Raw genomic sequence first — 27,617 nt, 5'->3', positions numbered from 1 at the left:
TAAATGAAGCCTCGGATTTAAATATCCCGGGCTTCATTTGCATCTTCCCGGGCGCCGCCATTTTTAAATGTCCCTTAGTCTGAACTCTGTGCCCGCGGCTACAAGCGGCATGGAGTAGGTAGTTCGAATTAGGATCTCTAATTCGAACTACCATTACTCCTCGTGGAACTCCGAGGAGATCCTAATTCGAACTACTTACTCCGTGCCGCGTGTAGCCGTGGGCACGGAGTTCGGACTAAGGGACATTTAAAAATGGCGGCACCCGGGAAGATGCAAATGAAGCCTGGGATATTTAAATCCTGGGCTTCATTTGCAACTTCGAATGCCTACATTAGCCTCCCTAGTTCGAACTAGGGGGCTAGTGTAGACATACCCTTAGAGACTAACAAAACATGTAGATAGTATCATGAGCTTTTGTGAGCACAACCCACTTCTTTCATCTGAAGAAGTGGGTTGTGCCCACGAAAGCTCATGATACCATCTACATGTTTTGTTAGTCTCCAAGATACTGCAAGACTATTTATTGTTTTTTACGTTTTTCCAGTTACAGACTAAATCGGCTACCTCTCTGAAGCTTTTCCCCATGCTCTTTTTCTCACCTTCCTTCTTGCAAAAGCCGCATTCAGAGGAGACTGCTTTAAAGCAATGCTCTCTATAGGCTGCTTCAGCAACTGTCTAGTTCAAAATCAAATATACTGAGGCTCCAAAGAACAGCTCCATGGGCTCAGATATGGTCCTGAACATGCAGTTATTGTTATTGATGGCACTGTGGGGAACAGAGCCAGGATTCAGCACAGTTCCAGGTAAGTTGAAAACCTTTGGAGCCAGGAAATAACAGTGTGTGAGGAACAGTGTTGGCTTGTGACATCCCAGATCTGGCCAATAACATGTTTCATTTAACCAAATAATGGAACAGAGATAATGGGCTTTGGCAGGTGTGGAAAGCAGCCTTGTTGACCACTGCATCCTTCCAACAATGCTGGTAACCAGAGATTTCACAGGATGAGCCTTTCTAAACACAGCCCACATCATGATAATTAATCATTTGGCCCTGGGCCATTGATGCAATCAATTACATTTTTAAAAAGTGAACAAATTATTTGTATTCACTTTCAAAATCCATAGGAATCCAATTTTTTGTAGTTTGATGTAGTGGGAATCTTTTTGCCAACCTCAGATTAGTTATGTAATTCTACAGCCTTGAAGTGATCAAAGTGTAAGAATGAATGATGCTAAAGGATATCTCATTCAGCTGCAACTCCTCCCAGTGAGTTTTCTTTTACACCTTCTGAAAGCATCTTCCCTTTCCCCTGCTGTAATCTTGTCCTGTTTGTTTTAATCAGGCAAAGATGCTAACCCAAATGAGAGAAAGGCAGCCATGAAGACCGCTGAAGAATTCATACAGCAAATGAACTACCCTGCTAACACCCAGGTGCAGTATGTTTGTGAGATAAACAATACAAGACAAAATTTGGTCAGTTGTTGAAATTGCAGATGGTGCTATTAATCAGTGTAGCCAACCATGTTTTTAAGGCTTGGGGGGAGTGTTAATTGATTAAAATAAATCTCTTAACATTGCCTACAAGTAGTTATGGGTAAATACCCAAATGTTTGGCACACACAGGTATCCAAAAGTCTGGAGAGTTAGCGAAAGGGATCACTAATGTAGAAAACTTCTCCTTCATTCATTTGAAGTAAGGTAGTTCGTACACACCTTACTCATTCAGTGTTTGGCTTCAGTTCCACACCTCATTTTTTAGATTACCTACAACAACTGCAAGAAATTGTATCTCATAGGTGGACTGCCCCATAATGGGATCCTTGCTCCACACACTCTCTCCCATCACAACTTGTTGCCTAAAGGATCGGATCACAAGTGGAGCCAGACATCTTTATCCCTACTTACAGGAAACTCCTCTGTGAAGAAAAGGTGAACATAGTGTGTTAAAAGGTGATTGAAAAGGTGAACATAGTCAGATTCAAGTCAGCCTATTCTGCACCAGGAACTTGCTCCATAGCTGTGTGATTTCTCCCAAGGAAGCTCTGTCCCTAGATCTGGCAAAGTGGACCCTAGGTTTGGTCAGACATTGTGCCCAATTGGTTATTGTGCAACAAGGCTCGGTCCATACATGATTTTGTAAATTAGGAGCAGCTCTTTGAATTGGGTGTGGAAGTGGATAGCCAGTCAATATTTAGTGCAAACAGCTGGTGTGATATGTTCCCAAAATGCTGTGACATGATTAGCAGGCATATTACTCCATCAAATACTAGGTTTAATTTCTTGATAGTCTCTTTGGATACCTGCAGATAGATAACATTACCAGCGATCCTATACTGGAGGTGAGAGGCATAGACCACAATGGCCACATGTTATTTGAAAGGGTCTCAAAGCTGCCGACCAGTCCCTCTCTTCCCACCCCCCTCAATTTGCAGTCAATGGACCATCAGCCACCCAAAAGCATAGAATACTAGAACTGGAAGGGAACTCAAGAGATCATCAAATCCAGTCCCCTGCCCTCATGGCAGGACCAAGCACTGTCTAAGTCATCCCTGACAGATATGTCTATCCAACCTGCTCTTAAATATCTCCAGTGATGGTGATTCCACAACCTCTCTAGGCAATTTATTCCAGTTTTTAACCACCCTGACCGGAAGTTTTTCCTAATTTCCAACCCAAACCTTCTGTGCTGCAATTTCAGCCCATTGCTTCTTGTCCTAACATCAGAGGCCAAGGAGAACAATTTTTCTCCCCCCTCCTTGTAACACCCTTTTAAGTTCTTTCAGTCTTCCCTCATAGCTCATCTTTTATAGACCTTTAATCATTTTTGTTGCTCTTCTCTGGACTTTCTCCAGTTTCTCCACATCTTTCTTGAAATGTGGTACCCAGAACTGGACACAATACTCCAACTGAGACCTAATCAGTGCAGAGTAGAGCGGAAGAATGACTTCTCATGTCTTGCTCACAACACTCCTGTTAATGCATCCCAGAATCATGTTTACTTTTTTTGCAACAGTGTCACACTGTTGAATCATATTTAGCTTGTGGTCCACTATGACCCCTAAATCCCTTTCTGTAGTACTCCTTTCTAGACACTTGCTCCTCATTCTGTGTGTGTGTGAAATGGATTGTTCCTTCCTAAGGGGAGTACTTTGCATTTGTCCTTATTAAACTTCATCCTGTGTACCTCTGACCCTATCCTCCAAAGCACTTGCAACCCCTCCCAGCTTGGTGTCATCTGTAAATTTAATGAATGTACTCTGTCATCATCTAAATCAATGTTTCTCAAACTGTGCTCCGCGGAGCCGCTGGGGCTCCATGAGACATCTCCAGGGGCTCTGTGAGGTTGACAAACTGGAAACGTCGATAGGTACAACACATACAATCAGTGGACCACTGGGGCTCTGCATACATTTTTACACATGAAAAGGGCTCTAGAGCCCAAAACGTTTGAGAACCACTGATCTAAATCATTGAAGAAGCTATTGAGCAGAAGTGGTCCCAAAACAGACCCTTGCAGAACCCCACTTGTTGTGCCCTTCCAGCATGACTGTGAACCGTTAACAACTGCTCTCTGGCTATGTCTACACTACAGGGTTTTTGTGCAAAAACAGCTATTTTTACGCAAAAACCCGTGGAGTGTCTATACCTCAAGTGCATTTTTGCACAAGAAAATTTACAGTAAAATGGCAGAACAGAGGGCTTTTTGCGGTATAGGTATACCTCTTTCTACATGGAATAACTGCACAAAGGGGTGTGTGGATGCGCAGCAGGGGTTTCTTGTACAAAAATAGCACATCCAAAAAAGAACAGGTGCTCCGATGGTCATTCTGTGAATGGCCATCAGAGCTTTCTTGTGCAAGAGCGTCCATGCAGTGTGGATACTCTCTTGTGCAAAAGCACATCGCTTTCGAGGTGTGGACGTGCTTTTGCGCAAGAAGTTTTTACAGAAGATTTCTTCTGCAAAAAGCTTCTTGCGCAAAAACCCTGCAGTGTAGACAAAGCCTCTCAGAACAGTTATCCATCCAGTTATGCACCCACCTTATAGAAGCCCCATCTAGGTTGTATTTCCCTAGTTTATTGATAAGAAGGTCATGAGCGACCGTATCAAGTCTACGTACACCAACCACATCCACCACTTCTCCCTTATCCACAAAGCTTGTTATCCTATCAAAGAAAGCTATCAGATTGGTTTGATATGATTTGTTCTTTACAAATCCATGCTGGCAGTTACCTAACACCTTATCTTCCAGGTGTTTGCAGATGGATTCCTTAATTACTTGTTCCATCATCTTCTCTAGCACAGAAATTAAACTGACTGGTCTGTAGTTTCCTAGGTTGTTCTTACTTCCCTTTTATAGATGGGCACTATATTTGCCCTTTTTCAGTTTTCTGGAATCTCCTCTAACTTCCATGACTTTTCAAAGATGATAGCTAAAGGCTCAGATACCTTCTCTATCAGCTCCTTGAGTATTCTAGGATGCATTTCATCAGGTCCTGGTGACTTGCAGACATCTAACTTTTCTAAGTAATTTTTAACTTGTTCTTTATTAATTTTAACTTCTAAACCTACTCCATTTCCACTAGCATTCACTGTGTTAGGCATCCTGTCACCATCAATCTTCTTGACAAAAACTGAACCAAAGAAGTCGTTAAGCACTTTTGCCGTTTCCAAGTTTCCTCTTATTGTTTCTCCCTCTTCACTGAGCAGCGGTCAGTGGTCTATCCTTGGTCTATCCTTGGTCTTCCTCATGCTTCTAATATATTTATAGAATATCTTCTTGTTATCCTTTATGTCGCTAGCTAAATTTAACTCTTTTTGTACCTTCGCCTTTCTAATCTTGCCCCTGCATACTTGTGGTGTTTACTTATATTCATCATTTGTAATTTGACCTAGTTTCCACTTTTTATATGACTCCTTTTTGATTTTTAGATCCTGTAAGGTTTCCTGGATAAGCCAAAATGGTCTCTTATCATATTTTCTATTTTTCTTACACAATAGAATAGTTTGCTTTTGGGCCCTTAATAATGTTCCTTTGAAAAACTGCCAACTCTTTCAGTTGTTTTTCCTCTTAATCATGCTTCCCATGTGACCTTACCTACCAGCTCTCTGAGTTTACTAAAATCTGCCTTCCTGAAATCCATTGTATCTATTTTGCTGTTCTCCCTTCTACCATTCCTTAGAATCATGAACTCTATGATTTCATGATCACTTTGACCCAAGCTGCCTTTCACTTTCAAATTTTTAACTAGTTCCTTTCTATTTGTTAAAATCAAATCTAGAACAGCTTCCCCTCTAGTAACTTTCTCAACTTTCTGAAATAAAATGGTCTCCAATGCAGTCCAAGAACTTATTGGGTAATTTGTGCCCTGCTGTGTTAGTTTCCCAACATATGTCTGGCTAGTTGAAATCTCCCATCACTACTAAACCCTGTGCTTTGGATGATTTGGTTAGTTGTTTAAAAAAGCTTCATCCACCTCTTCTGCCTGAGTAGGTGGTCTGTTTAGGCCCCCTAGCATGACATCACCCTTATTTTTTTTACCCCTTTTAACCTAACCCAGAGACTCTCAACAAGACTCTCCTACGTCCATCTCCATCTTAGTCCGAGTGTAAACATTTTTAATATATAAGGCAACAGCTCCTCCCTTTTTCCCCTGCTTATCCTTCCAGAGCAAGCTGTACCCTTCTATACCAATATTCCAATCATGAGTATTATCCCACCAAGTCTCTGTGATACCAACGATGTCATAGTTGTGTTTATTTATTAGCACTTCAAGTTCTTTCTGCTTCTTTCCCATACTCCTTGCATTTGTATACAACAGCATTTCTCAAACTGTGGGTCGGGGTCGCAAGCAACTTAGAGGGGGGTCGCAGCTGGATTTGGTTTTTCACTTGTGAACCCTCTCCTCTGGGCTGCAAAGAGCGACAGGGTGGTGGAAGGCAGCCGCTGGCAAGCCGCACAGCGTGGCCGGGGCTGCGGGACTCCAGGAGCGCGGCTCAGCTGCAGCAGAAGGCAAGGCAGCGGGAGCGGGAGACTGGCGCCGGCGCGTGAGGCGCGGTTGCCAGGCGACCAAATACTTCCCCAGCTGGGAAAGGATGGGGTCCCTCAGGCAGCAGGCTGGGGGATTGGGTCAGGGCAGAGGACCCGGAGGTAAATAAGGGAATGTGTGGGTAAGAGGAGGAGGCAGTAGAGACACGGGAGAGGAGAGGAGGAGAAGGAGGGATGCGGAGCGGAAAAGAGGCACAGAGGAGAAAGAGACGGGGGGAAGGAGCCTGCAGGGGGGAAGGGCGACCACCAGGGGGTTTGAGGACCACAAACACCTTGAAGAAACCCCAGGAAGGCAAGGGGTCTGGTGAGAAGGGGGGAGAAAGCGACCCATGGCAGTGACAGTGGGGTCACACATTCATTTAGCATTTTAGGGGGTTGTGGTATTACAAAGTTTGAGAACCCCTGGTATACAGGCATCTAAGATATTGATTTGATTTTGCTTTCCAGTTCTGCCATGTCCCTCCTTTATCTTTGCTATTATAGCCCATGCTCCCTCCCATTTCTGACCCATGTCCCAGGTTTCCATGTTTTTCGCTTACCTCTGGACTTTGGTCACCTGCCCCCGTCAAACCTAGTTTAAAACCCTCCTCACTAGGTTAGCCAGGCTGTGTCCAAATACTTGCTTCTCCTTCCTCGAAAGGTGAACCCCCATCTCTACTTAGCAGTTCTTCTTGGAACAGCATCCCGAGGTCAAGTAAGCCAAAGCCCTCCTGGTGATACCATCTTCACAGCCAGGCATTCAACTCCAGGATGCACCTGTCTCTTCTTGGGCCCCTACCTTCGATAGGAAGGACAGAAAAGACTATCACCTGTGCTTCATACTCCTTCACTCGTACTCCCAGAGCCCTGTAGTCACTCTTAATCTGTTCAAAATCACACCTTGCAGTATCATTAATGCCCACATGGATGAGTAGAATGGGTAGTAGTCAGAGGGATGGATAATCCTCAACCGTTCCCCACGTAACATCTCGGATACGGGCCCCTGCCAGGCAGCATACCTTTTAAGATGACAGGGCGACAGATGGGTGCCTCCATCCCCTCAGAAGAGAGTTTCCAACCACCATAACTCTACGTTTCCTCCTCACAGTAGTGGCTGCAGACCTCCCAGCCTTGGGGGTACAAGGCTGTTTTACTTCACAAAAGGGACAGTATTACTAGTAACATCTGGCTTTCCCCTCCCCTCTCTTGTTTACCTGCAGATTCAAGTGCTTCCAGAAGGAGGAGAAACACCAATCTTCAAACAGTTCTTCAGAGATTGGAAGGATAAATATCAAAGTGAAGGCTTTGGGAAAGTCTGTGTCACGGAAAGAGTGGCTAAAATTGAGCAGATTGAATTTGACGCTACCAAGTTACATGAATCTCCACAAATGGCTGCCCAGTACAATATGGTTGATGATGGTTCAGGAAAAGTGGAGGTAATTTTGTCATTTTAAAATATATCTATTTAAGCTAACTACATTCTCTTGTTATTTTTACTGGGTGCATTCTTATATTGCAGGTTTAAATTATAGAGTAGTTTTGTTGCAAAATCTATAGCTTCACATCTCAAAAGCCTTTTGGTGGAGAAGGAATGAATCCCTGTGTCATCTGTGTGCTGTATAGGTGTTCTTCACTCAAGTGCTTTGATGCCCATGAAAAATTCTGTATCAGTCATTCTGTACAAAAGTAGGACTGCCACCTCTCTTACTTAGGGTACGTCTACACAGCAGGGCTAAAGTTGAATTAAGGTACACAACTTCAGCTACATTAATTGTGTCAGTGAAATCAAAATTGCTTAATTTGGCTTTGACTTCCTGCGGCGTAGACAGCACCAAAAGGAAGAACACTCTACTGCTCTCACTTAGGCGTGAAAGAATTTGATTTTTGTTTTTTAATGATTGTAATAGATATCACTGCTTCTATTTAAGCATTTTTAAACTTTTCTATCTATTTAATTTTTATTGTTGCATAGAATTATGGGTATTAAACACTTTCAATTTTTGTCTACTTTCAGTGCTAGGAATTACTGTGAGAGGTCAGACAATGATAGGAGGATTTGAGATGATAAAACACATTGTCAATGTCACATAGCAAAATGTGTAATAGAAATAGCTTTAAATTAAACTCTGATAAGTTCTCAAGCAGCATGTTTTCTAGTTTGCATATCTTTAAATATCAAGTATTATTGACAGAAATATTTTTGATATTGTGTGCATATACAGTGAATGGATGGTTATCACGTTTACCAATGAAAATCTAATCCTTCTAAGCCTATATATAATGTGTCTGAAACAAACACTTTAAATTTGCCACTTAGGTTGAAGGGACACTTCTCCCTTCTCTCTACTTGAAAGCCTGCTTGCTAAAGAGTATGAGTGAGATCTCAGAAGTAAAAAATCAATTGGAATTTTACCCATTAACTCTACAGCTGTGAGTCCTTCAGACACCAGGTCTGTTCTCTAAAGGCGGTCTTCAAATAATGGCTAGAGAGCTCCCTCACAGAAGCAGTATCAGTGGGCTCCATTGTCTAACCGTGGGGACAGGACTAGGAAAGGGCAACATGGAAACCCTCAAGTCCTTGCCTCCATGGTAAGGATACACTGGGGACAATAGAAAACTATATTAGTCATTGGACAAACAGGGCAGCTCTGCAACTTGTGGGGAGTATTCCTCTTGTTCCTTATTGGACTACTTTGTACACTGCCTGCTGTTTCAGTTCTCTGGGCTTAGCCCTAGTTGAATAGTATTCTTAGCCTCCAGCAACTTAGAACTGAACTATACAGAATCAAGGGCAGGATAGTGGATGCTTGTGTGAAGTGCACTGTACCTTTCCCTTGGGGTGTTTTAGTGCTGTTGCTACTTATCATTCTATTTCATTAATGTTGTACCATTAACCTATGAGGTAAAGGATAGGAATGTGACTGGATTCATGTTAAGTGATGTTACATGATGTCACTTCAAAATATCAAGATGGAAGCACCATATTTTCTAATTGGCTTCTCACTACCATTCATTTAGTTGGCAGAGCTGGGGCTACTTCACAGCAAAACGGTTCGGTCTCTGTCATTCAGGATCACATGATCTTTTCTGATGGCATAAAAGTTAACCTAGTATTTGGAAACAGAAAACATGTGTTGCTCAAGAAGGGAACATTAGAAGTCATTTAGCCACTGCCCTGGTATTCAGCTTCAAGTTGAATGCTAATGAATTCCAGTGTTTTCTAGTGATGTCTTTGATTTCTTAGGTCTGGCGTGTTGAAAGTAATGGCAGAGTCCCCGTGGAGCCTGAGACATATGGAGAATTTTTTGGTGGTGACTGCTACATTATACTTTATACTTATCATAAAGGGCAAATCATTTACACATGGTATGTTTGGTTCAGTTCATAAATTTTGTATTACTAGAAAATTTACCCAGCATTGCTTGGGTCCCTAACTCAATTCACTAATTCTTTTGGGGGAGGGCAGGGGGGATAAAATGAAAATGTACATGCTTCATTTAAATCATTGCTCTGGGGATAGTCACTGCAGCAGCTTGGGACCAGGTGAGAAGTGCCTGTCCATGACTGCTGTACCTCCAGAAGACACAGCCAAGGGAAGGGGTGCACGTCCTCTGCTTGGGGCAGGTCTAGGTTCATGTGCCTCCTGTACTCCCCAGCCAGAGTGAGGAATGCCACAAACTGCACATTTCACCCTCACTCCTGGTGAAAGGGAGCAGTCAGCAACGTCCCCCTATGAAGATCCATCCCTTGCTCTCCCTAAAGGGTACCTAGCTGAGGGGTGGGGCAGTCCCGGATGGAAGAGAGGGGGCCCCCCGCCAGACCCTTTCAACTGCCTGGTAATTGTTTATTTTCTGTATGGTTTTATGAGGAGCAAGCCCATTCCAGGCACATGCCATTTTCCTGGCACAATCAAACCCTTACCTTGCTATATGTTGTGATAAGAGGAAGTTGCATATGAAATGTGATGGTCCTAGCTCTTACCATTTAGGAGGAGTTCTTGAATGGTGGATGCACAGACAGACAGACCCTCCCAAATATCTAGTAGATCTTCTGACTGTTTGTGAGTGTTCCCTCTGAAAGCAGTGGGATGACTCACATATGTCAGAGGATGGGGGATGTGGCCAACGGTCCCAGGGCTGGAGAAGCGGTTCCAGCTTCCGGCCACATGTCCCTGCACAAACACCAACCCTCCTTCCCAGGGGTCAGAGTTAACCCCTGGAGTAAGCACCACACTTAACTTTTATCTAACCTAAGCAGAGCCCCAAGCAGGTGCAGGTCAGGAGCTCTAAGTGAGGATTAGAGAGACTCCCTTGCCCTGGCACAGCAAAGCAGCACCCCATCCACAGCATGCCTGGCTAGAGACATGTCGACTCTGGCCTGGGCCAATGAAAATCTCCTCTCCCCTTTCCCCCCCCCCCCCCCCCCCCCGTCACTCTAGTCTGTCTGTGTGCTCTGATACTGGCACCTACATAGAGAGTTCAGACAGGTGGGACTTGCAGCATGGTCTGAGCTGTCCTGTAGGCTCTGGGCTGTGTATCTATAAAAGTCTCCTTTTGGAAGCAGCTGTCTCCCCTCCAAGATGGTCCTGGTGTCAACCCTGCACTCTGTGGATGTCTGTCTCTGCCCCAGCTTCCTGCTACTGCTTGTCCTCTGCCTTTTCTTTTGTTGTCCCTCCTCACCTTCCCAGGCTTGTTCCCCATCCTGGTCCCTCCCCATCCACTCACTGGCTCCAACCCTCCCAGTGGTCCGTAGCTTAATTTTTAGTCCATGGTTTGGGTGGGGCTGCCCACAGCCTGACAGGGCTGCACAGCATTGTGGGAACTGGTGAGGGGAAAAGAGAGAGAAAGGAAGGGTGGGAGAAAGTGGCTCTATCCAGTCCCACACCTACATAAAATCTATAAGAGCAGACTTACTAATTGTGTGCTTTGCTTGAAACATGTGTCCTGGACCATTCTGAAATGGTTTCAGCTTTGGATTGTTTTTTTCTTCTTCACTCTCAGGCAAGGAACACATGCCACAAAAGACGAGCTGACTGCATCTGCATTCCTGACTGTTCAGCTTGATCGGTCACTAAATGGACAAGCTGTCCAGGTTTGTGTGTGTCCCAGGAATAAATCTGACCTACTTTTCCTTTAAAAGGGATAGCCAACCTTAGTAACACCCGAGGCCACGCAGACAGCTTGTCAGGTGTGTGGAAGCTACATCTGTATTGTGAAGTGAACATAAACAAATGTGTCCTCACACAACCATATTTTCTTGCCTATGTAGCTTACTTTGGAGGTGAAATTATATTTCTTGTCATTTGAGTTAATTAGAAATAACAGTGGTTGATCCAGGCACCTTCCAGGCATCCTCCCTACTTCCTTAATAATTGCATATGCTCTCCCTTTCTGCTGTGATGTGGCTTCACTGGGCCTGTGAGCTTTGGAAGCAAGGAACTTGCATTTAAAAAGCACCATATCCATATCCATCTACAACTCTAACTGGCCGATTTTATATTTTTCTTCTCTTCGTTTCTGCTCATCATAATCATCACTATCATTTGTCTTACCATGCACGTGGAAGCTGTGAAGCACATTTGAAGTCTGTTCATATACTGGCTTTTTTTCCTCCCGAAACCTGTGATCAGATCACAAGTAAAAAGGATTCCTGATTCTCCACAGTCCTTAATGAAAAGGCTTGTTTTCTATTCTCTTTTTCACACCTGCTTTGTCAATGGCACAAATCACTTTTGAAACAGAATTTTCCAACAAAGTCAAAGAATTCCTCCTTCCTGCCCATCCCAGTCCATTTGTTTGAGCCATTTTAAACCTTTTTGTCACACGTCTGCCATTATACTAGACCTTTCCTTGCCTACTTCGACCCTCGCAGTTTACTAAGGGCATACAAGTGTTTTCTCCAGCCACTTTCATGCCATTTTTGAATTTGCGGAGAATAGCTAACACATTGGGGCTAGTCTTTGTCAGAGCAGATGACATGCCTATGGCTAACGTGGACCCTTGGGTTGGAAGAGACCTCAGGCGGTCATCAAGTCCAACCTTCTGTTAAAAGCAGAACCAATCTCAACTAAATCATTCCATCCATGGCTTTGTACAGCCAGGGCTTAAAAACCTCTAGGGATGGAGATTCCACCACCTCCCTAGGTAACTCATTCCAATGTTTCACCACCATCCTAATGAAATAGGTTTTCCTAATATCCAACCTAGATCTCCCCCACTGAAACTTGAGACCATTGCTCCTTGTTCTGTCATCTGTCAGCACTGAGAACAGCCTCTCTCCACCCTCTTTGGAACCCCCCTTCAGGTAGTTGAAGGCTGCTATCAAATCTGTCCTCACTTCTTTTCTGTAGACTAAATAAGCCCAAATCCCTCAGTTTCTCCTCATAAATTAAGTACTCCAGCCCAAATGTATCCACATCCTTTTTGTAATGAGGGGCCCAGAACTGCACTCAATACTCCAGATGTGGCCTCATAAGTGCTGAATAAAGGGGAATAATGACTTCCCTAGATCTGCTGGCAATACTCCTATAAATGCACCCCTATATGATGTTAGCCTTCTTGGCTACAAGGGCACACTGTTGACTCATATCCAGCTTCTCATCCACTGTAATCCCCAGGTCCTTTTCTGCAAAACTGTTGCTTAGCCAGCTAGTCCCCAGCCTGTAGCAGTGCATGGGATTCTTGCATCCCAAGTGCAGGACTTGTTTGCCCTTGTTGAGCCTCATCAGATTTCTTTTCTCCCGATCCTCCAATTTGTCTAGGTCTCTGGACCCTATCCCTACCCTATAGCGTATCTACGTCTCCCCCTAGCTTAGTGTCTTCGGCAAACTTGCTAAGAGTGCAACCCCTCCCTCATCCAGATCATTAATAAAGATGTTGAACAAAACTGGCCTCAGAACCAACCCTTGGGACACACAACATGCCTTGGTGCATGTAACAAAATGTATTCTGTGCATGGATGGAAGAAATTAGAGGGAATATTGCATAGCGGGCGAGAGTGTTAGACGACTGCCCACTGGGACAGGCCTTCCCCTTTGTCAGTAATACTATGCAGCTTATGAGATGGGTGGGCTATCCTTTGGGAAAAGAGATGAAGGAGGGGGAAGAGAACTGGGGAGAGAATGGAGGTTGCTAGATCAGGAATTAGAGAAGGAACGTGCTTGACTCCCATTCTGTAAGTGTTAAAGTCCCTCATTTTTCTCAAGTTTATAATTAATTTAGATTGAAGGGGATAGTGTTAGATGTTAAATCAATAGCAGTTGATTATTTACATCATATTAAGTGAGGGTTAAAATCTGTCAATCTATTAGTTGAAACACTCTTAAATGCACTTTAAATAATCAGTGATTCTATAGTTAATTGAACTTTCTTCAATTAACCACAAATAGATCCATATAATTGCATTAGCTGTAATATTTAAATGCTAATTACTTTCAACATATATATGCCAAATCTGATTATGTAAAATATTTAGCATATTTTGTAGTATTTTCCAGTGTAACCAACTTTTTAGACACTAGATGGCACTACAGTCCAGATGACACTTAAACTCTGAAACTTCAGTTACAACCCTGTACAGTAATTCCTCATTTAACACGTGCCCGCTTAACATGTTTTTGCGATAGCACGATTTTTTTTTAGGGAACATTTTTTAATTACACAACCGTCCCCGGAATAACACAATTTCCCAAGCCGTCCAGTCGGTGGCGGCTGCGTGGGGCTTCCCCCACTTCCCTGCAAAGCAGCGGAGGATTCGCCGCTCGCTGCACCATTCCCTGGCAACCCCCCCTCGCTGGATGCAGTGCAAGTCCCGGCAGACCCGTCACAGGGGCATACTCCCAACCCAATCCACCTCCCCTCTTTTCCCCTTCCCTTCCCCAGAGTCAAACATCTCCCCACCCAGTCCCCTTTCTCCCCCAACCTTATGTCCCCGTCCCAACAGACACCACCACTTGAAATGCAACCCCCACCTTTTCCATTATTTTCAATGGGAAAATTGACCCCTCATAACACGTTTTCACTTAACACGATCATTTTCTGAAACATATCTATATTGTTAAATGAGAAATTATTCTATTTCATAGTATTTACTTGCCATGTTAGATTCTTTGGGGGCAGATTTTTAAAGCGTAGCCTCTCTTTTTGCACCTGCAGATGATTGCCATGATTTTTAATCCACAAATAGCAGCAGGTGCAATTGATTTCATTCCGTTGTCTCACTCCTTGACTGCACCTGCCTATCTAGCACTGAGACATCAAAGTGGGAGAGGGCCCACCATTTCTGCCACTTGCAACACTACAGAAGCCAAAGGAAAGGCAGGCTGAGACTGGCACCCTACCTCTGGCGGGATCACAGTGTTTTTCTAATTTAAAATGACTGTCTTGTGTTGGACTGCAGCCCCCCAATCCAGCCGGAGTAAGGGGTGCCCTGCTCCACTTAGTACAATCTGTTTCTTCTTCCCTGAGCAGCTCGCTGTTTTGTTGGCACTGATTACTTCCCCCTCTGCACTTGAGCCGATGCACACACCAATATGTCAAGGCTCTTCCCATTCCCCAGCCATGCCTGTCCTCTCCCTAACCCCTTCACCAGCACCAGAGAAGCGGGTGGACAGTGCCTCTGCTCTTCCCTGCTCAAGTATGTGTGCTGTGGCTAACCCAAACAGGATAATAAGGTGGCCTCTTGCTCCTTTGCCCTGACTTGCAGCCACACACCTTATCCACTAGAGAATTCTCAGCCGCACACAGCAGCAGTCAGCAATTCCTCATCCACTTTTCCTCCAGTAGGCAGTGCTGGGTGGTTTGCTTCTTTGCTGCTACTGGAGGAAGTGCTGGGTGTTGTGCTGGGCTGGTATTGAGACTCCTTCTTTCTCTCCCTCTCAGATAAACACTTACTTCTCAGGTCTCCTCCTTTACCTCCCACTATTCCTTTTCTTGGGTGGGGGGAAGCTATTGTCAGGGGAAGGGAGACCATCTGACATCTGGCCCCAAAGGCAGAGAACCCACCTGGTTAGCTGCTGTTCTAGGGCTCAAAGCAGAAGGCTCAGGACCAGAGATTAGGGTTCTCTATTCTATGTATGGTGCAGTTTGTGATAGAATGGATCAGGCCTGCTCCTGGACATATAATCTCCCTCTGCTGGCTGAACAGGTTGCTCTACAGATTTATGACACCAACTAGCGCTATGTGTTTCTGGCATCTGAAATAATGAGTTTTTCTTTCCCATCCCATCTGTATCAAGTGGTGTCCTTTGCTGTTTTTTCACTCTCTTCTCTTCTGTAGTGCTCTTTGTTTAAAGAAACATTTTAGCCAATTATCTTCCCTCCCTTTTCTTTTCTTTTCTCCTTCCTTCTCATCTGTCCTCTATCATACATTCCTCTGATGCATGTGTGTGGCATACTTCAAATCATGCTTAAGATATGCTGCTCTTGTATCCTGCAAGAGAGAAGCAAAACAGCAAAAAAAATCTGTGAGGAGTTCATAGCCTTTAGTTGTCATCTTTTTGTTGAAGAAAAAACAGAGAAGAAACAGAGAATCCTACTGTACTATAATCAATAAATATGTTATATTAAATTGCCCTGAAAATCAAAGAGATTTGCCAGTGCAGTTTTAAATACCATCTTTTCCCATATACACTGCACAAGTTGATATTGACAGCCTAGTAATCCATCACCTGGAGTATTTATGCTCTCTTTTTCATCCTCATGCAGATGTACAGACCTAGAAATAATGGTCATGAAGAAAAACCCATTTTTCCTACTTCATTTAAATACAAATCCCCTAACCTTCAGAACCAGAGACTTCCAGGAGAATTAAATGCCTGTGTAAAACCTCTGTGAAGTGGCGATGTTTTTCAAAAAGCAATATTTTCTTATTAAAGTAGATGGCAACTGTCAGAGTTTTAATCACTTAGAAACTGAATGTACAAATCCCAAGCTTAGTGTTCTGTTAGAAATATTAGTCTGAGTGTGTCGGAGTGTTAACGTGAGTGACAAACTGCTTACAAATGCTGCAGCCATAATGTCTCTGAAACTGTGTGTGCTTAGCTCAGCTGAGACAGCTTGCCTTTAGTAATTTATCCTAACTTACTTTCCCTCTCAACTATCATCACCTTGGTCTTCAGTCATGCCCAAAATAATGTGAAATCCTTTAATTTCTTTTCCTTTACTGCATTCTAATATTCTTTACAGATTCGGGTCTCCCAAGGGAAAGAACCTGCACATTTGCTGAGCTTGTTCAGAGACAAACCACTCATTGTCTACAAAGATGGAACATCCAAAAAAGGAGGTCAGAAGCCCCCTCCCCCCACTCGTCTCTTTCAGATTCGCCGGAACCTGGCATTGATCACCAGGATTGTGGAGGTAAAAATCACCTGTTCAGTAAAATATTTCCCATGTTGCATAGTACAGTTGTAATGAGCACCAGACTGGCAAGTGTGATTTTAAATGATTTCTGTTTGATAGTTAAAGTATGAGTAGGAACATAGGAGCTCCCATTCTGGACCGGATCAGCTGCTATACCAGGTCTAGTCCTGTATGAGATTTCTGACAATGGCCAGTACTAGAGGAAGTTGCAAAAATCCCATAGTGGATAATTAAAGAATAAACTGAGCATATGGAGAGTTTCTTTCCTACTAGAACACAGACCTGAATAAGAGCTCTGTGTAAGCTTAAAAGCTCATCTTTCTCATCAATACAAGTCAGTCCAGGAAAAAATATTACCAAATCCACCTTGACTTCCTAACCCTAGGCAGCTAGTTAAAATTCCTCTCCCAGGCCAATTACCAGTGTCAAATGAAATATTATGGGTACATCTATGCTGGAGGTAGAGGTGTAATTTTCAGCTTGGGTCATATATACATGTTAATTTTTATTCAACTTCACTGAAAACAGTAGTGTTGCTGCAACAGGGCATGCTAGCTGCCTCAGTATAAACCCAGGGTCTTGGAGAGGATCATAGTCGGGTGCCACCATGGCTACACTGCTATTTTTAGTGCGCTGGCTGGATAAAAACTGGAGTTTTTATGTCTACCTGTGAGGGAAGTTACAGTTTCAGCTCTGGTGTAGATGTACCTTAAGCTATTGCAGTGTAAATCTAAAGAAACACCACGGCACGTAGTGCAATTACGCTGGTTTGCATCAGTACAGGTTGAAGCTCCCAAATCCAGGACTCTCTGGTCCGGTAACATGTGGCCTGGCAGGGTTATGGATGTTGCAGGACCAAAGAGCCACTGGAGACCAGGAGCAGGAGCCAGGTAGGGTTCCCACAGGGGCTGAGGACCCTTGACTGCGTGAGCAGCGGCTGGGCCGAGCAACGCCGGGAGAACCTCCTGGTGGCAGCATGAGAAGCAGTGGTTGGGTGGCCCTGGCTCCAGCCAGGGAACCTCTGGCAGCAGCAATCCTGGCCCCGGCAGCAAGGCTGGCCCCAATCAAAGAACCCCTGGTGGCAGTGGGGTGCGCAGCAGGGCGTGGAGTCCAGCCTTGGGAGCTCCAGAGCTGGGAGGGGAGCCCATGAGTGGGGCAGCAGTCAACAGGGGAACACTGAAATCCCCTGGTCGGGTAAACTCCCTGTTCATTCCATTCAGGAAGATCCAATCTGTACTACAGCTTGACATCAATGTTCAGAAAGGTGAATATGTGGGTTATTTAAAAATCAGAAGAATTAAACAATCTCGCTCTTGCTCTAGGTTGATGTTGATGCAACTTCATTGAACTCCAATGATGTTTTTGTTTTGAAACTGCCAACAAACTCTGGCTACACGTGGGTAGGAAAAGGAGCAAGCAAAGAAGAGGAAAAAGGAGCTCAGTATGTTGCCAGCATTCTGAAATGTCAGACAGCTAGGATTGTAGAGGGCCAGGAGCCAGGTAAATACTGGGGCATTTGGCAGCTCAAAGGAAACAGAGGGTGCACAGTACCACACAGGATTGGATTCTAAATATGCGTACAAACGGGGGGTTTCCAAATACACACTGTTGTGGACAAAGCAGTCACACTCCTCTTTCCTTTAAAAGCTGGCTCTGTATTTTGCAGTAAGGGTATTTGTCCAGAATCTGAGCTGATTTATAAGCGATGCTACCCAATAGAAGTCAATTGAGTTGCAGTGGGAGCAACAGAATGTAGTCCTTTCCATATACTGAGTGATTAAAACAGAGAGAGAGAGAGAGTAAGGTGTGAAATCACAGGAATATCTGTATGGGCTTTTATAAACCATGTGAAAAACTGTACTGTTAAAGAAAATACTTACACATTATGGGCTGGGCCAACATTACATTGTTTGGAGAGTTTTGAAACAATATCCACCAAGTTAAAGAAGAAAATATAAACCTTGATGCCAAGTAGATTATATCCTATATATTCCAGAGGAATTCTGGAGAGTTCTTGGAGGTCAGAAAAAATACCAGACTTCAGGACAGCTGCTAACTGAATCTGAAGACCACCCTCCTCGTCTCTATGGCTGTTCCAATAAGACTGGCAGGTTTGTTGTAAGTATATGATGGATACTGTCCCCTCTGTTCATTCTCTACTCTGACACATTGGGCAGCAATAGACACTAAATGGAATACCTGCTGAAGCTTCTATTGATATTGATGGTATCTCTGTGTATTACTAATCTACTATCCCAATTGCTTATTAAGCAGCACAAGATGAAATGGTGTAGAGTGTCTGGGCTAACCCTGTAGCATTACAAACCGGTGACAGCTGGAGGCCAGTGACAGTTCAAGATTATTTCCTTCTCATTTTGTGATATACAGCTCAGCATGGTGGGACAAGAAATGGTTGACGGAAAAGATGAATGTGTCAAAACCAGATTTGCATGCTAGTAGGTTTATTTAAAAACTGAAAATCATGACTTCCACTGCTGCTCCCTGAAGAGGTGGTGGCAGTGGAAAACTACGGGGAGGAGTGGTGCTTTGAAGACATAGGGCCAGACGCAGGCATGGATGCCTTAGGAAGTTCTGGGGAGAGCCCTGCTTCTGAAGGACGTAGCCAGTTCTCCTGCTGGTATCTGCTACCTGCAGCTAAGGTACAGTGACAAATAAGAGTTTGATCAAACCTCCCTTGCCATGTTTTCATGGATCCCAGAACTGCCACATATGCTAGCTGAGCCTCTAGGCCACAGCATTTCAAGCAAATAGGAGGTCTGTATTATACCTGGATCTTTCAAAAGTGTGATAGAAGTGGCAGGGAAAGGGAACCTTAATTAACCCAGAGTGCTGGAGGCAGCCAGAATTTTCCCCTAGAGAGGTTGTAATTGTGCCTTTTGAGGTGCTGAATGCTGAGGTAAGGAGATGCGCCTTCCCAGCGGGCGTTTTCTGAACCGGTTTTGTGACTGACACACACTGACACATTGAGTTTTGAGAGTACCAGCACTGCACTGCGCTGGGCTAGGATGACTCTCTTGGGTGAATTCTGCTGACTAGCAGGGAGACAGTGGAGCTTCTCCTCTTGCAAAAAGGGCTCATTCAATTTAAAAAAGAAACCGATCAGTTTCTTGGGAAAGGACTATAATCTTATGAAATGTAGTGAAGTAGTATGTCCTTCCTGTAGCCTTTTCAGACTCTCCTATGGAAATCTAGAGAGGAATAGAATTTGCTGTACAGGTCTACAAGATGGGTTGGTTTTTGTTGTTCTTGTGTTTAAAAAAAAAAAAAAAAAACTATAGCCAAGGTTTCCATCTTCCATTAAATTCCATAGGACCTGGCCTCACTTCAGTGCTCATCTTCCACAATCAAAAGGAGCTGATCATTCCTAGCTCCTGAACATGCTCCCAAGAGAGGGAAGGGAGAGGTTCTTTGCACCTTCTGCCTTCTCTTTCCTTCAGCATTACCTCAGGGCCAACCACAGACAGAGCCCTTCAATCACATCAAATAAAGGCAGCCTGACCACTAGCTGAACTGAACTATTACCTATCCTGCTTGATACAAACCGAAATACAGCTTTCCTGTAATGTCTCTGAAGAAGTAGCCTCTGAGGCTATGTCTACGCTACAATGGTTTTGCACCAAAAAGGCCTTTTTTGCGCAAAAACCCATGGAGCGTCCACACATCAAGCGTGTTTTTGCACAAGAAAATCTACAGTCAATCAACAGAACAGAGGGCTTTTTGCAGTGTAGGTATACTTCCTTCTACGAGGCATAACTCCTTTTTGCACTACAGCTCTTGCACAAAAAGGCAGGTGTGGATGCTCTGCAGGGATTTCTTGCACTAAAAAAGCCTATCAGAAAAAGCACACGTGATCTGATGGCCATTCTATGAATGGCAATCAGAACTTTCTTGTGCAAGAGTGTCCATGCATTGTGGACACCCTCTTGCGCAAAGCGCATGCACTTTGAGGTGTGGACGTGCGTTTGCGCAAGAAGTTTTTACGCAAGAACTCTTCTACAAAAAACGACTTGTGCAAAAACCCTACCATGTTGACATAGCCTGATTCTGTTGGGGCTCAACCCCAAATTCTTTGGTCAAGTGAAAAATTCCATTTTTTAAGTCAGTGGGTGTTTTGCCACTTTCAGGACTGAGCCCATGGACTACACATCAAAACTATTCTCTTCATTCACTTACTCTGTTTTGTGGTACCTGGTAAATGTTAATGCCCATGAACATATAAGCTGAAAGTTTGCTCTCTGCAGGCATTTAGTGCAGGGAGGCACTAAGCAAAATTCCCTGTCTGCCAGTGTATTTCAGTCTCGATTTACAATACTCACTGCTACTATTTGAAATCTTCGCCTCTCTTGAGCACAATTCCCAACTGTGTGAAATGGAAAGATGGCCAGAGGTCTGATTTGTTCATACCTGTCTACTGCATTTCACTCATTGATCAAAATGAGTTTTGAACCTTCATCTGCAAAGGAACAAGGAATGCATGACTGTTTTTAGATTCATCCCTTTTAAAAGTCTCATATTTGTCCAAACTTAAGCATGATGGAAAATCTTGAATGGACATACATTACCAATTTTATTCTCCATTTTAGATTGAGGAGGTCCCAGGAGAATTCACTCAGGATGATTTAGCTGAAGATGATGTCATGTTGTTAGATACTTGGGAGCAGGTAAACTATGTACTTTACAATGCTTTATGTGGTGACTAAAAGGATTTACTACTAACAATGTACAGATAGACAACCCGTGAGAAGACAGTAAGAGAATTATCTTACAGAGTAAAGAGGTGAAACTAATTAAATGAAAACATATCATGTTGTGAGGCATGATGGGATTTTGCTTTTTTGAAGTTATAACTGAAGAAGAAAATAGAGCTATGTTTTCTCTTCAGCCACTTGACATGCAAGTATGAATATCCACTATGTTTTCAAGCCATCATGCAAGATTACAGTTGTATTTCCCATTAATGTTAATGGAAGCTGTTTGACTTTGACTATCTGCCACCACAATGCACTGCAAATTATCTCAATAGTGTTTTGGGCTTTATTATTCAATTCTGCTTAATGTCATCAAAATAATAGTAAAAAAATACCTTTCCAAACCTATAGACGCCTCCAGAAAAACATGTCAATGTGGAAGAAAAAAACCTGACTGGAATACAGGCTTCTGCTGAGCACCTTGCAAACTGATCTGTTTTCTCCAATCCCTGTGAAGTTCCTTAGAAAAAGAAGTTTGCTCCTTTCTCCCAATTTATGGAAAACCAGCACAGTTCCTCCTCAGCTATTGCTGCAGCCAATGGGTGGTATCCACACCAGCTGTGCCTAACAAAACACATGGGTTTGGCTTTTGGATCCATCATGCCCTTACACCCTAATCCCCATCCACACTCCTATACAAAGAGTTGTTATGGAGCACTGCTTCACAGTGTGCAGGAAGTGCCGAATATGGCTGAATTTGACCCAATAAACACAAAAAGTAAAGATGTTTCTCTTATTTTTTATCACACAGTGAAAAATACCTGCTTACTAGTAATGCGTGCAGAATACATGGCCCTGCCTTTGATCTCTACAAGTTGCAAGGAGGGATTTCAGCATTTGAAGTGCCAGCCACTAGGACAAGTTTGTGAAGAGAGAGAGACTAATGAATGTCCCTAGAATTACAGGATTTGGCACTGGATTTGCTATAGTCCATGATGTGGGGGGATTTTGAAACCTAGAACTGGGTCTGTAGAAAACTTGTATCTTTAAGTGTGATGGGCCAGATTCTGATCTCATTTATGCCTGTGTAACCTCAGAGTCACTATATTAATGCCTGCTTTTTCTCCTAATGAAGTCAATGGAATTACTTCAGATTTCAGTGGTGTAAATAAGATTAAAATCTGGGCCAATCCCCATAACAATAAACTTTTAAATCTTTTATTTACAGGTGTTTGTCTGGATTGGTAAAGATGCTAATGAAACTGAGCGAAATGAATCTGTGAAATCTGGTAAGAATTGCATTAGACAAAATGCTGCTTGAAATGGGTTGAGTGGGGATTAAATGAATGAAAAGGGAGATGTTAAATGGTCAACAATTTAATTATACTAAGAATGGTGTTTAAGAGAGTTAGTGAGCTTGGGTAGCAATTAACTGTGAAGGTTCCATAATTAGCTAATTCCCATATCTTTGTATGACATTTTAAACAGTACAATGGTCACCAGAAAACTCAACTCTATTTTCTCAAATGTAACTTTCTATAAAGAATGAAATTCATCGTCCTGGTGCTACTATGTGTGACCCTAAACCAGGGCTGAGGAACCTGCAGGCCAGGCCACCACCACCACTTCCCATAGATCCCATAGGAATGTCGAATCACACCACCAGGAGCTGCAGAGCTCCATACCTGTGGACATTCGGTAAACAAACCATCTTGCAGCATGCCAGTGGCTAATCCTTCTGAAGCGCATGGAGCCTGTGGGCTGGAGGTTCCCTGCCCCTGCCCTAAATCATGTATAGATAAAGAAAAAAAAAGAAGAAGAAAAAGCTTTCAAGTCTGCTCATTGTTGCCCTTCTCTAATTGTATCAAAATGAGCTAAATTCTGCACCCAGAATTTACACGTGTCAACTATGATGTGAATTAACCCATCTGAGTTCTCATACCAAGATTTATACTGAAAATGCCGGCATACCCTTACCTATCGCAGCCACAGTTACCTAGCTTGTTTTCAGACCTTTACTATCATCACCTAGGGTATGTCTACACTGCAGAGATTTTTTGGAAAAATAGCCATTTTTCCAAAAAAAAACTTCACTTACATCCACACTGCAATCACGTTCTTTCCAAAAAAAAAAATCAAAAGAACAGAGGAGTTTTTCCAACACTGGTAAACCTCTTTCTATGAGGAAGATGCCTATTTGTGACAGAGCTCTTTCAGAAAAAGGCGTGTGTGGACGGGGAAGAGGGAGTTCTTTCGCAAGAAGAGGAAAGAGCACAGGTGCCCTGGTGGCCACTCCATGCATAGTAATCACAGCTTACATACAGTGTGGACGCGCTTTTGCTGTGTAGACGCTCTCTTTAGGAAGACGTTTTTTCAGAAGATCTCTTTCAGAAAAGCTTCTTCCGAAAGAAGCCTGTAGTCTAGACATAGTCTTAGTGATACAGAGGAAAACTATTGGGTTCAGCCGTAAGACTCTTCCTTGGGAAAACCATTAGTGAAGGATCTATATTCCAGAAGTATTACCTGAGGCCTTCACCCATTCTGGAGCTAAAAAGCAATTATATGGTAGGACCCAAGTGACCAGGGCAAAGACCACTGTGCCTGTATCTTGGGGTTTTTCCAACTGACATCTGAAATGACATTTCTGAAAATCTTGGCTGGCAGCTGAGAGAAAGCAACAGCTATTTGATCATTTTATATAATGAAGCTGGATCGGTGTAAAATTTTATTTATTTTGATTTATTTTGCTGAGGATAAATTTTTCCCCTATGTGAATTGAATGATATTTTGCATGTTTTATTATGTCTTTAGCCAAACGCTATATTGAGACAGATCCTTCTGGAAGAGATAAGGGGACTCCACTTGTTATTGTGAAGCAAGGACACGAACCCCCTACGTTCACAGGCTGGTTCCTCGGCTGGGATTCCAACAAATGGAAAAACTGATCTATCAGTGGAAGCCTCTGTTACAAACAGAACAGCAACCAGGGCACAACTATTCTCTAGCATTTTTAAGCATTACATTGTAATACAATATTGAGCAGCTGTCATCACCCATTCCCCAGCACTTGTATGTTTTCTGAGTAACAAAGCATTTCTTAGCACTGGAAAGGTTAAATGCGGTGGGAATGTAGTAACATAACTTCTTGATGGCGTGTTGGGTTGTTAGACAACAACTGTGTGAAGTGATCAGTTGGTTTGGTTCAAAAAATGCCTTCTTCAAACAAACTGTAGATCAGTTTCACGTTAACAGACAATCTTCAAGCTAAAACATATCAGTGGGCCAAATTCTGCTTTTTTACACCAGCATAAGTGAGAGCAGACTTTGGCCCCTAAGGAACCGCTGAACTTGGTTATAGAACCAGTGGCAGGATTGGGCCCTAATTTTCCTAAAGTGACAGTCCTCTAGTGCTTGCTAGCAGGGGCGGATATAGGGCAGGGAGAGCAGGGCGGCTGCCCCGGGCCCCGCGCTTCAAGAAGCCCCGCGCATGCGCCGTGGCACTACCACACATGTGCCGTGTCAAAGGGGGGCCCTGCGAAATTGGACTGCTTTGGGCCCCGCAAAATGATCATCTGCCCCTGCTTGCTAGTACAAAACTTTCATTGCAGTCTGAATCAGGGAGGAAGGAGAACTCTGTCCTGCAGAGTGCGGATGAGAATGCTGAGGGCCAACGTAAAAACTATACTTTGTTACACATGGTCCTTGAAATGGGTAGCTTCCGAGCAGAGAAGGCACTGTGGCTACGTCTAGACTGGCATGATTTTCCGGAAATGCTTTTAATGGAAAAGTTTTCCGTTAAAAGCATTTTTGGAACAGAGCATCTAGATTGGCACGGACGCTTTTCCACAAAAACACTTTTTGTGGAAAAGCATCCGTGCCAATCTAGACACGCTTTTCCACAAAAAAGCCCCGATCGCCATTTTCGTGATCAGGGTTTTTTTGCAGAAAACAAATCTGGGCTGTCTACACTGGCCCTTTTGCACAAAAGGACTTTTGCCTGAACAGGAGCAGCATAGTATTTCCGCAAAAACACTGACAATCTTACATGAGATCGTCAGTGCTTTTGCGGAAATTCAAGCGGCCAGTGTAGACAGCTGGCAAGTTTTTCCAGAAAAGCAGCTGATTTTCCGGAAAAACTGGCCAGTCTAGACACAGCCAATAGGTTTGAATGAATGCAATAGGAACATAGCTCATCATGAGTCCAGGCACAGTTGGTTGTGTTTCTAGAGAGCCCTCAGTCACTGCTGGCCTCATGTTATCCCTGTTCAGATTCCTGTAACTCAGGGGTGGTGAACCTCAGGCCCAGGGGCCAGATGCAGCCCCCAGCTTGCCTGGATGTCGCTTCAAAGGCTCAGGTCTCCCCTCCAGCCCCCAGCTGCACCACCTGTGGGGCTGGAACACACAATCTACTAGCCTGCCCCTCCCCAGGTTCTGGTGTGTGAGGGAAATGTGGGGAGTGTCTTTCGCCTTCTCAGTCAGGGGCCACATCAGGGAGGTATGTGGACTCCAACAGATTTTTCTGTTGGTCAGTTGCCCCCAACCCAAAAAAGGTTCCCCACCCCTGTTCTAACTACTGCTTTTAAATGAGCTATTGCTCCCGAATGGCAACAGGAGTCACTGACATCTTTGAAAAGGGCTGAGCACACATTTTATTTACCAGACTGCAAGCACATGCTGCATTTCCCAGCCAAAAGTAATCACATGCTGTACCAGTCTCATTTTCCTCCCTTCTCTCATCAGTGCTCCATTCTGGACAGGAGTAGAGATTTTCTCATATGGTCAAACGTGTTACATTTGTTTCCTCAATGTGCAGAACACTGGGATTTTTCAGGGGCTGAGCAACCTTCAAATGTGCTGTGCCAATGCTTTGAGTACACCACTTTCTTTCAGCACCATTGCATAACCTGGGAAGAGGAAGCCCTGAGTAGGCATGATAGAATTTGGCCCAGGGTCCCTCACAAAAATTGCAAAGAATCCCAGTGTCATTCTGGTGTAAAGAATGCAGATTATTTTTATTCTGATGACTTTAGAAAAACCCTTTCAAACAGTATGGTTAGGTTGATACTTGCTTTTTTCCAAATGCTTTTCCAGAAGAGACTTTTCCACCATTTGGCACCGTCTAGATGGGGTCAAATGGCAGAAAAGCCTCCACATTCAGAGGAGCCTTATTCCTTGTAGAATGAGGTATACAGGGCTCCCCGAAAGAGCGTATTTGCTCTTCCGCAAAAAAAGTAGAAGAGCAAACACGTTCCCTGAACACGGTAGAGTTTTTCTGGGATACCTCTGATATCCCGAAATATCTCTTCAATGTACATGTACCCTGTGGCTACGTCTAGACTGGCATGATTTTCCGGAAATGCTTTTAACGGAAAAGTTTTCCGTTAAAAACATTTTCAGAAAAGAGCGTCTAGATTGGCACGGATGCTTTTCCGCAAAAAGTGCTTTGCAGAAAAGCATCCGTGCCAATCTAGATGCGCTTTTCCGCAAAAAAGCCCCCGTTGCCATTTTCGCGATTGGGGCTTTTTTGCGGAAAACAAACCTCAGTGGTCTACAGTGGCCCTTTTGCGCAAAAGTTTTGCGCAAAAGGGACTTTTGCCCGAACGGGAGCAGCATAGCATTTCTGCGAAAAGCACTGATTTCTTACAGTAGGAAGTCAGTGCTTTTGCGGAAATTCAAGAGGCCAGTGTAGACAGCTGGCAAGTTTTCCGGAAAAGCATCTGATTTTCTGGAAAAACTGGCCAGTCTAGACACAGCCTATGTGTGTATTTGTGGTTTAGGAGGGGCTATTCAGCTGCCAACCCTTAGCAATGCTTTGAACATTTATTCTGTAGCGCTTGTTTTAATGTCAATGTGTACAATGGTAAATCAAAGGGACTCTGCCAACACAGGTTTTTAAATAAGGAATTATAATTGTGATTTTTAATTGTACTTTTCAATTAGTTTGAAATTTTAAACTTGATTTTTATATTTTTTCTACATGGTTAATTTGAACCTCAGTAAAGCCAAAGAAGTAAAAATGTTTCAACTTTATAGTCAATATTATTGTACAAAGTTGCATGGGTGTGTAACTGACGGTATATGGATCAGGGAATACTGCACAATGTTAAAATCTAAGAATCTATGTCTAACTTTTAAAGGATTAGGAGGGTGCAGAGGGTTAATTTGGGGAGTTGGTTAGCTTTTAGTGTTTAAGTATGTATTAATGGAACTTAGCTGTATTTGGATGTCTCATTTCATGTAAAAAAAAATTACAAAATATAGTAACTATTTGTTGGAAATTGATTTTTTTCTCCTGAAACATACTTGTTTATTTTATGTTCCCATTGATATTTAACACATCATAGTAAAAGAGTGGCAAACATTCACTTCCTTTTTAAGACAAGTTAATCAGCCAGTAATTAATCCAATGCTTGTGTAAACTGGAGCTGTGCAAATTAACACACTCAGAGAGTTGACTCATCTTAGCAGCTCAAGTGACATTACAAAGTTAGACAAAACAAGCAAGAAGTGCATGCTTATTAGC

The 27,617-nt window shown here is 43.3% G+C and overlaps 1 protein-coding gene across 1 annotated transcript in view; it reads left to right on the top strand.

Moving 5' to 3' along the window:
- SCIN (scinderin) overlaps positions 1-27,396 on the top strand; it is a 102,079-nt gene extending 74,683 nt beyond the window's left edge. The window contains exons 7-16 of the mRNA XM_006114524.5: positions 1,344-1,432; positions 7,248-7,463; positions 9,272-9,393; positions 11,028-11,118; positions 16,212-16,382; positions 17,708-17,885; positions 18,382-18,503; positions 20,990-21,067; positions 22,323-22,383; positions 23,906-27,396. Coding sequence (XP_006114586.2) covers positions 1,344-1,432; positions 7,248-7,463; positions 9,272-9,393; positions 11,028-11,118; positions 16,212-16,382; positions 17,708-17,885; positions 18,382-18,503; positions 20,990-21,067; positions 22,323-22,383; positions 23,906-24,039 — 1,262 coding nt within the window. The 3' untranslated portion in view covers positions 24,040-27,396. The remainder of the gene's footprint in view (positions 1-1,343; positions 1,433-7,247; positions 7,464-9,271; positions 9,394-11,027; positions 11,119-16,211; positions 16,383-17,707; positions 17,886-18,381; positions 18,504-20,989; positions 21,068-22,322; positions 22,384-23,905) is intronic.
- The last annotated feature ends 221 nt before the right edge of the window (positions 27,397-27,617 follow it).

The sequence above is a fragment of the Pelodiscus sinensis genome, chromosome 2 (genome assembly GCF_052426305.1).
Source record: "Pelodiscus sinensis isolate ZL-2025 chromosome 2, ASM5242630v1, whole genome shotgun sequence".
In the NCBI taxonomy this organism is placed as follows: Eukaryota; Metazoa; Chordata; order Testudines; family Trionychidae; genus Pelodiscus; species Pelodiscus sinensis.
The sequence above is the reverse complement of the archived record's forward strand: the minus strand, read 5'-3'. Positions and strand labels throughout refer to the sequence as shown.